A 10,571-nucleotide genomic window follows, 5' to 3' on the forward strand; every position below is an offset into this window, starting at 1 on the left:
GTATATATATACCACATCTTTATCCACTCCTTAGAGGATAGACATTTGGGCTGTCTCCAGAATTTGGTTATTGTTGGTAGTGCTGCTATAAATATTTGGGTGCATGTGAACCCTCCCCCCAGCAAATCAACATTTTTGTATCCTTTGGATAAATTCCTAGTAGTGCAATTGCTGGGTCATAGGGTAGTTCTATTTTTAATTTTTTGAGGAACCTCCATACTGTTCTTCAGAGTGGCTATACCAGTTTGTGTTCCCACCACAGTGCAAAAGCATTCCTCTTTCTCCATATCCTAGCCAACATCTGCTCTCTCCTGAGCTGTTCATTTTAGCCATCTGACAGATATGAAGTGATGTCTCACGGTGGTTTTGGTTTCTATTTCTCTGATGACTAGTGATGTTGAGCATCTTTTCATGTATCTGTTAGCCAATTGGATGTCTTCTTTGGAAACGTGTCTATTCATGTCTTTGACCCATTTAACTGGGTTATTGTTTATTGGGTGCTAAGTTTCATAAATTCTTTATAGATTTTGGATACTAACCCTTTATCAGATATGTTGTTTGCAAATATCTTCTTCCATTCTGTAGGTTTTTAGTTTTGTTGATTGTTTCCTTTGCTGTGCAGAAGGTTTTTATCTTGATGAGGTCCCAATAGCTCACGTTTGTTTTTGTTTCCCTTGCCTTTGGCAATGTGTCTAGTAAGAAGTTGCTGTGGCTGAGGTCAGAGAGATGCTGCCTGTGTTCTCCTCTAGGATTTTGATGGTTTCCTGTCTCACATTTAGGTCTTTCACCCATTTTGAATTTATTTTTGTGTGTAGTATAAGAAAGTGGTCTATTTCATTCTTCTGCATGTCGCCATTCAGTTTTCCCAACACCATATGTTGAAGAGACTGTCTTTTTTTCCCGTTGGATATTATTTCCTGCTTTGTTGAAGATGAGTTGACCATATAGTTGTGAGTCCATTTCTGGGTTTTCTATTGTGTTCCATTGATCTGCATGTTGATTTTTGTACCAATACCAATACCAAGCTGTCTTGGTGACTATAGCTTTGTAACATAATTGAAATCCCAAATCGTGATGCCTCCAGTTTTGTTCTTTTTCCAGGGTTGCTTGGGCCATTTGGGGTCTTTTGTGGTTCCATACAAATTTCAGGATTTTTTGTTCCAGCTCTGTGAAAAATGCTGGTGGTATTTTGATAAGGGTTGAATGCATCTTAAACATTTTAAATGTTGGGTTGTAACTTGAATTCTGAATCTGATATATTTTTTAAAAAAACTGATTTTTCAGTGAAATTACTTGTTAGTCTACTTTTATATGACACCTCATTTCTAACAGACTCCAGGAAGAATACACCATCATAGGTTTGGGAAGGAAGAAATATATTGTGCAGAACTTTTCATACCTCAGAAAACAGAAGGAACACATAAACTAGTTCTTGGAGGGGCCTCCAGGGGACGATGCTGCACAAACTAGAGATCTTGTTGTCAACATCATCTGCTCACGCCCTCCCCCCTGCAGCTGGCTGAGCTCTTTGCAGACAGAGACAGGGACAAGAATCATCCGTCAGAAAGCTCCAGGCTCATCGCAGCAGCTTTTGCATTTTTATCTCAGCAAGGAACCTGTCCAACTTTACTTTCTCCACCCTTCTTATGTCCGAGGGCTTGGTTTCCTCAGCCAGTTTCCTGTCTGCTCAGGGGAGATTTTCCTGAGAAGAGCCCACTGCTTTTCTACTGCTCGGCCATGTTCCTGTTGCTTATCTCAACACTGGGGATATTTGCCCCGCGTGAGTAAAATTTCATATTAGTCTATAGTTCTACAGATTCAGCTGGAAATACTGACTTTTCATTGTGAAGTGTGCACTGCTTTCACTGATACAACACTGATTTTGCAGGAGACACCGGAGCCCAGTCAGTGACGCAGCCTGATGTCCATGTCACTGTCTCCGAAGGAGCCCCTCTGGAGCTGAGGTGCAACTATTCCTATAGTGGAACTCCTTATCTCTTCTGGTACATGCAGCACCCCAACCAAGGACTCCAGGTTCTACTGAAGTACTTTTCAGGGGACACCCTGGTTAAAGGCATCAAAGGTTTTGAGGCTGAATTTAAGAACCATGAAACCACCTTCCACCTGAGGAAATCCCGAGCCCTTGGCAGCGATGAGGCCAAGTACTTCTGTGCTGTGCGTGACACAGTGTCTGGGACTGCAGGGGGAGCTGAACACAAACCACCATGGTAGGGGAGTTTTTGGAGACTGATGGTCTCTTCCTGTGGTATTATCAGAGATCTCTTGCTGTATGATGCCAAATGAGGCAAATAGAGCTGAGCAGACTCAGATATTTCTATATAATTCTACAACTCCATGTCTGATAAACTTAATTTAGCAGGTTTTTGGTCTTTGTAGAAACTACATGATAATAAATAGTATTACAGAATGATGGAGAAGATAGTGTTCTGATCATACAATACCAAGATGCTCAAAGACTGGCCTTGAGGTTGACCTCAAGGTTAACTATATGAGTTTTCATTTATCATTTCTTCTGTCAGCCAACCCAGAAAACAAAACATGAACTCCTCATGTTCTTTCCCAGAAAAGTTTGCCTGCTTGTTTCTCTATTCATTCACAGATCATTTTCTTGGAATTTGACCCCTCAACTTCTTCCCCCCACCCCACAGATCTCACTGTGCTGGTCAGAATGTGTCAGAATATTTTGCGTGTCAGTTCCTCATTTAAAAGGGATTCTGGAAAATTATTGGTCAGTTTTTGGAGATTGATTAGAATTGTGAAAGGTTTAGAAAACTGTCATGGTCATGTTAACTTTGGGAACTATTTAAAATAGTGCAGGAAGCTGAAGATTTTAGCCCATCAGTGTTTACCCAAAGATTTTGTCTCACTTGTAAAAGTAGCCTCCTATTCATTTGGTTATTTATTTATTTACTTACTTTACTTTACTTTACTTTATTTATTTAATTTTATTTATTTATTCATTTATTTATTTTATTTTTAATTTTTTAATTTTTTAATGTTTATTTTTGAGACAGAGAGAGACAGAGCAAAAGAGAGGGAGGGAAGAGAGAGAGGGAGTCACAGAATCTGAAACAGGCTCCAGGCTCTGAGCTGTCAGCACAGAACCTGATGTGGGACTCAAACCAACGAACCGTGAGATCATGACTGTTAGGATGTCCTTGGAACCACAGTAGAGGGGACGGCCATCTTGCCAGCGCAACCCAATGAAAAGCCCCTAGTAGTTGCCAGAACGAATTGGAGGTCAACCAATCACCGCGCGACAGCACGACCTGACACGAAAAAGGCCCACCCGGACCTAAACCTGGAACCACTGCAGCTTAAAAACCCCACCCCACCACACCTGGGTGTGACTTCCCTGACTCCCCTCTCTCTCTCTCAGTCACGGAACCTCGCCCAAGACCTTAGTTCCCAAATAAAGCCTTTGACTGCTAAAATTTTTTAGCCTCTTACTCCTATCTTTACCCTGCCTTATGCCTGACCCTAACATTTGGTGCCGAAACCCAGGGGCAGGTAGTAGCTCGCCTCCCTTGGCTGAGCTCCCTCCTTGCCAAGACAGAGGCCAACCACCCTACTCTCAAGCGCCTACAGGAGCCAGTAAGTAGGACAGACCCCTCCTTCCCTCCTCCAACTATGGCTGACACCCACGAGAGACGTCTGGCAAGTCAGTCTCCTTTCCTCTGCATGCTGCAAGGCCCACACGCCGAAAGGCCCCTTATTGCAGCACGAGGGACGCCTCGCCCTGCCACACCAATGGCAAGTAACGAGTCTAAACCTCCTCGATCTCTTACCCTCCCCCAATGTCTGTTAAAGAACTTCCGGCTCCTGGGCTTGTTGTAACCGACTCATCTGCCTTTGCACTGTAGTCTGGCCTCAGTACAAATTAGATAATGATCCTCAATGGCCTCCCAAGGGGTCTTTACAATACCAAATCTTAACTGATCTGGACAATTTCCGCTATCGGCTGGGAAAATGGGGAGAAATACCCTACGTCATGGCCTTTTGGGACCTCAGGTCTCGCCGCAACCTATGTTCCTCCTGCCCCTCTGCATGCATGCTCCTTGCCCGCCCACAACCCCCCCCAACCCCGACGACCTCACCTCACCAACTTCCCTGATCTCCGACCCGTTAGAGGATCTAGCCACGCTGCCCACCGGTCCTCGACCCCCTCTGTACTCCCAACCCCCAGCCGCCCCGCCCTCGCCTCCCATATCATCCCAAACTCGTGCTCACACCCCTCCCAGCGAACAGACCCCAGCGGCCATCTTTCCTCTCCCTGAGGTGGCAGGACCTGAAGGTCTAGTTTGAGTTCACGTCCCCTTCTCCCTCCAAGACTTATCCGCCATTGAAAAGCGGCTAGGGTCATTCTCGGCTGACCCCACCCAATACACTAAGGAATTCCAATACCTTGCCCAAGTCTACAGTCTCACATGGCATGACATCCATGTAATCCTCACCTCTACCCTCACCCCTGAGGAGAGGGAGCGCATCCAGGCCTCAGCCAGGGAACATGCAGACCAAACCCACATGACCGACCCCACTATGCCTGTAGGGGCCGATGCTGTCCCGGCGGCCGACCCCAACTGGAACTACCAACTTGCAGGCAATGGTCACTGGCGCCGGGACCAGATAATCCAGTGCCTACTAGCAGGCATGAGGGCAACCTCAACCAAATCAGTAAATTTTAACAAACTTCAAGAAATAATACAGGACCCCGATGAAAACCCTCAGCCTTCCTTAGCCGGCTCACAGAGGCACTTACCCAGTATACCAGACTAGATCTTACCACCCCCGCCGGGGCCACAGTATTGGCCACCTACTTTATTTCCCAATCAGCCCCTGATACTCAAAAAAAAACTAAAAAAGGCCAAAGATGGTCCTCAAACCCCTATGGCCGACCTGGTAAAGATGGCTTTTAAAGTTTTTAATGGCCGAGAGGAAGCTCAAGAACAACGGTGACAGGCCGGTCTCCAACAAAAGGTACAATTACAGACCCAAGCCTTGGCAGCTGCCCTGAGGCCAGCCACAATAAAGCCCTCCGGACCACGGCCCCCTCCGGGGCCATGCTTTAAATGTGGCCGAGAAGGCCATTGGTCTCATCAGTGTCCCCATCCCCAAAGCCTACCAGTCCATGCCCATTGTGCCAGCAAATGGGCCATTGGAAATCCGATTGTCCTCACCCAGGGGATGACAGATTCGCAAGGCCCCCACGTGGCGAGGCTTCACCCCGATTGGACTCTGCCTTCCAACTGCTGGAGATGGAGGATGACGACTGACGAGGCCCAGACTCAGTAACTCCGGTGACCTACACTGAGCCCAGGGTAAAACTCCAGGTAGCGGATAAGTCCATCTCCTTTCTTTTGGACACGGGGGCTACCTATTCCGTCCTGCCGAGCTATTCTGGCCCCACCACGCCGTCCTCCGTTTCGGTCATGGGCATAAATGGTACCCCCTCTGTTCCCCCATGCACACCGGTACTCATCTGCTGCCTGGATGGCTTCCACTTCTCCCACTCCTTCCTAGTCATCCCCTCCTGCCCCATCCCCCTGTTGGGCCGAGACATCCTCAATAAATTAGAAGCCTCAGCTACCTCCCTATCTGCCTTACAAAGGCAGATCAACGCCCTAGCACAGGTCACTCTACAAAACCGACGAGCCCTAGATCTCCTGACAGCAGAAAAAGGGGGAACATGCCTGTTCCTGAGGGAGGAATGTTGCTACTACCTCAATGAATCAGGCTTAGTTGAAACCAATGTAGAATGCCTAAAGTAAATCCAAAAAACTCTATCTGCCCTCCCAGGATCCTCAGACCCCCTAACTTCCTGGTGGCAATCACCCCTCCTAACTTGGCTCCTCACCATAGTCACCCCACTAGTTGCTATCTGTATAATACTTATGCTTTTACCTTGTTTTCTCCGTTTTATACAAAAACGAATTCATGAAGTTTCCCAGGTGGTCCAGCCATATTCCCGCATTCCAACCTCAGACCCCACATACCATGACGTTGCCCTTACACCCACAGGAAGCAGCCAGATCAGATCCGTCGCCCATTATCACCAATAAGAGGTTGGAATGTTAGGATGTCCTTGGAACCACAGTAGAGGGGACGGCCATCTTGCCAGGGCAACCCAATGAAAAGCCCCGAGCAGCGCGCCAGAATGAATTGGAGGTCAACCAATCACCGAGCGACAGCACGTCCTGATGCGAAAAAGGCCCACCCGGACCTAAACCCAGAACCGCTGCAGCTTAAAAACCCCACCCCACCACACCTGGGTGTGACTTCCCTGACTCCCCTCTCTCTCTCTCTGAGTCACGGAACCTCGCCCGAGAGCTTAGTTCCCAAATAAAGCCTTTGACTGCTAAAATTTTTTAGCCTCTGACTCCTCTCTTTACCCTGCCTTACACCTGACTCTAACAATGACCTGAGCCGAACTCAGACACTCAACTGCCTGAGCCATCCAGGTGCCCCTATTTTTATTTTTGAAAGAGAGAGAGCACGAGCAGGGAAGGTGCTGAGAGAGAGGGAGAGAATGAATCTTAAGTAGGCTCTGCACTGTCAGCATGGAGCCAGACATGGGGCTACATCCTGTGAACTGTGAGATCATGACTTGAGTGGAAAACAAGAGTTGGATGCTCTACCAACTGAGCCACCCAGACACCTCAACTTTTGTAAGTTAAATTCTACAAATTTACAACCAGAACGGTGTGGATATAATCTCTTTTGCTGTGTCCAGCAATGGACCCTTTTTTTTTTTCTCAATGCTTTCAGTCTGTTCTTGTTTGATTTCATTGTTGGAATATGAGAAAGTGATTCTTTTTTTAAAATTTTAATTAATTCCTTTTTAATTCTTTTTTAATGTTTATTTTTGAGAGAGAGAGACAGAGTGAGAGCAGGGGAGGGGCAGAGAGAGAGGGAGACAGAGAATCCGAAGCAGACTCCAGGCTCTGAGCTGTCAGCACAGAGCCCAACGCAAAGCTTGAACTCATGAACTGTGAGATCATGACCTGAGCTGAAGTCGAACACTTAACTGACTAAAGCCACCCAGGTGCCCCTACAGATTGATTCTTACATGTTAACATCATTCTAATTAATTATGTAGTAAATTTAGCAATGCCAACTCTGCTAGAAATATTGATAAGAATTGCAGAGAAGATAGGGGTCGCTGGACCCAGGATAAACTTATAACTCAGTATAAGCCTGTTTTGTGTAGGATGGAAAGAGTTGTGTAAGAAGGTTTTATGGTCCTTGTGTTCTTGAAGTCTTGGAGATAACAAATACTCTGCAGAGAGGGGAGAAGGAGAAAGAGGGAGCTTTCAGACTGCTTCTTGGCTTACTCTGTCATGTAGAGAAAGATAAGTGCCCAGGAGCCCTCAGAATATAGACAGACTAAGTAGATGGTCACCAAGGATACATCAGGAGATCAACAGTAATTTTTAGGACTTGGTGATATGGTTATATGTAATAAATGTGTTTGAGTGATTGCTTGAAGTCATAAGGAATGTAAATGGAGGTGTTAGAGACAAAATCTGGAATAAAAAAAGTGTATTCATTTAATGTCCTTCTTCTCTCTATCCCTTTTTATTTTTGGACCGTAATCTCTCCTACCTCTATTTTCAGGTGACTCGCTGTTATCAGCTCAACTACATTGCCCAAAGGGACTGTGGTGGGCACTTTATGCAGATTAGTAGGAGAAGAATTACCAATTTCTTTTGATTCTGAATTCAAGCTGAGTTTGAAAAAAAAAATAGGTTTCACACCAAGGACCCTGAGCAGTTGGGAGATCATACCCCCACCTCCCCAACCCTAATTCTGCCAGAAAAATCAAAGCCTGCCTCCCTCCCTCCCTCCTTCCCTTTTTCCCTTTTATTAATAGTTTGTTATTTATTTATGAGTGTATATGATAGTTATGAGGAACTTTCTACAATAAAGAATTATATTAAGAATAAAGTGGGAATGCTGAGGTATTTTAGCAATCAAGCTAATAATTCTGATTTTTCATGTAATTAGCTAGTCTTACCACATACCTCACCACTCAGAAGTGGCTAACCTAATTGAAAGACAGAATATCTTACTGAAGACTGGGTTACAGTGCCAGTTGGGAGATACACCCTGACTGATGAGACTTTGTTAGTAGAAATTAACATGTGTTTCAAATCAGAGAAGTTTGTGTTACTTTATGTGTTACTGTCTTTCACATAGCCAGAATCCATGGGTCCTGGAATCAAAAGGTAGATGTGGGAGTGGCTTTTGTCACTATTGCAGCTAACAGCCCACTATCAGACTTTGATATTCCCATCTTGGCAAGTTTATGCTATGTATATTTGGAGAACTTAGTCTTAACAGACAAATTCTTCTGCCAGGAGACAAAAAAATTGCTCTACTCAATGGATGATAAAAGTAACTTCTGGACATTTTGAGCTCAGTCATTGAACCAACATGAAGAAAAGTATCTCTTGGCTGAAGTGGTTTATCCTGATTAAGAAGATATTGGGTTGCTTCTACACAACGGAAGCAAGAAAAACTATGTTTGAAGCCTCTTAGTAATTTCATGCCCAATGGTAAAGCCTAATGGAAAACTACAGCCACCCAAACCAAATTGGCTGAGGTGGGGGAAATATAGAGTAGAGATTCATGAAAGAAGCCACAGATGTCAATTATAGCCTTGTAACTAATTACAGAAGCAAAGTTCTAGTACTTTGAAAAATGGAAGTATAATTAACATGTTAGATTAGTTTCATATGTACAACATATGGATTCAACAATTCTATACGTCATTCAAAGCTCACCATGTGAAGTGTAGTCAAAGTCATAGTATTTTCCATATTTTGTATTTGCTTGTTGTCTATGTAGGCTTATTTGTATGTGTGAAACCTTTCCTTCTACTCTCCTTCTCACTTTCATTTTATATACAAGTTATTGGAAATTAACTTTACATTTTAGCGTATCAGTAACAGAATATTTTAGAGGGGCTCTAAATCTGAAGAGTTATTAATATCATCAGTGGTGGCACAATTGTAACCAGGCATCTCATTTTGAGGAAGGGGTGAGAAATTATCACTTGCTAAGAAGGATAGCAGTATCTTGAAGGAGGTAAAAATATTGAGTTGTTTTCTTGTTATATGTGTTTCTTTTTTTTTTTTTTTTAAATTTTTTTTTTTCAACGTTTTTTATTTATTTTTGGGACAGTGAGAGACAGAGCATGAACGGGGGAGGGGCAGAGAGAGAGGGAGACACAGAACCTGAAGCAGGCTCCAGGCTCCGAGCCATCAGCCCAGAGCCTGACGCGGGGCTCGAACTCACAGACTGCGAGATCGTGACCTGGCTGAAGTCGGACGCTTAACCGACTGCGCCACCCAGGCACCCCTTGTTATATGTGTTTCAAATATGTGTAGAAGGTTACATATAGAAGCTGAGTAGTCAAAGGGGTGAGATCGATTTATTGACTCTCAGCTTCAATTCATCTTTTGCTTGCTCTTAAAAATAGAGTTGGGCCCTTCAAATATTTTCTTTGCCAGTTGGCACAACGTTAGATTTTTTCAGTAGAGAGTGCAGGGAGAGAGATTTGCCTCCTGGTCTGTGTTCCCTCTGGCAAGCTCCTGCAGCATGGGGGAGTCTCCAGGGACCAGCCCATGCCAGCACCCACACCAGCTTCCTGCAGGGAAGTCAGTGTTCATCAGCACCCAGGGGATAGCAGCTTCCCTTAGCACCCCCATTTTTAGGTGGGTTTGTAGAAGAGTGCCTCCCATAAGACATGTTCTTGTGAACGTCTTTTCCCATTATTCCAAAGGATGGCTTTCTGGCATGTCCTAAAGGGTAGATATCCAGCAAGTTCCACTGTTAGAGCACCATAATGACTTCTCTGCCATCCAGTGAGCCACAAGTGTGTCTTCTCCAAAGTTTGAGTCTCAGCCCTGGAGTGGATGGGAACCTCTTCCTGCATATTGTATCCCTGAGCAGTGGCTACACTTTACATCCCCTATTCCTGTAGGAGTCCTCTTTCCTTCCTACTAGCCATTCCCTTTTTACTCCAATATTCCGTTGTAGTTAATAATTCTTTTAAGTTTCCCCTAGTCAATTTATTGTGCAGTTTCTCTCTCCTGAATGGACCACTTTTGTTCATTCACCAGGACACTCAAGCAGCTGGAGAGCATCCCCCATTTTCTCTTCCCCAACTCTGCCTGAGACGTCAAAGCAGATTCGACTTTATTGTTTTATATGATTATTATATAAATATGAGAAACCTTCCATGATAAAGGATTATATAAAGAGGAATTTGGAAATACCATATGAGTTATGTGAGTTATCAGTGAACGTAATTTCAGTTTTTCACATTTTGTCCATATTTGACACAAAATTTCATTATACCACAGAAGTGAATTCTAATCAACTTTTGACAACGTTTTACTTTAGCTTAAAACACAAATGGGTATTCATTCACTAATGAGAATGTGTCTGCAGCTTGTAATTCCAAATCACCTTCTTCTGTGTAATTTCCTTATTATATCCTTCTTTCTGATTTTTTTCTGTCTTTAAAATAGGATGGGAAGGCAAAG

At 44.3% G+C, this 10,571-nt stretch overlaps 1 gene segment (V, D, J or C); it reads left to right on the forward strand.

Moving 5' to 3' along the window:
• Window positions 1–1,477: 1,477 nt before the first annotated feature.
• Window positions 1,478–2,295, forward strand: LOC102968300. The segment is given in 2 exon segments: window positions 1,478–1,780; window positions 1,889–2,295. Coding segments are annotated over 2 exon segments (387 nt in total).
• The last annotated feature ends 8,276 nt before the right edge of the window (window positions 2,296–10,571 follow it).

Source organism: Panthera tigris, chromosome B3 (genome assembly GCF_018350195.1).
Source record: "Panthera tigris isolate Pti1 chromosome B3, P.tigris_Pti1_mat1.1, whole genome shotgun sequence".
NCBI classification, from domain to species: Eukaryota; Metazoa; Chordata; class Mammalia; order Carnivora; family Felidae; genus Panthera; species Panthera tigris.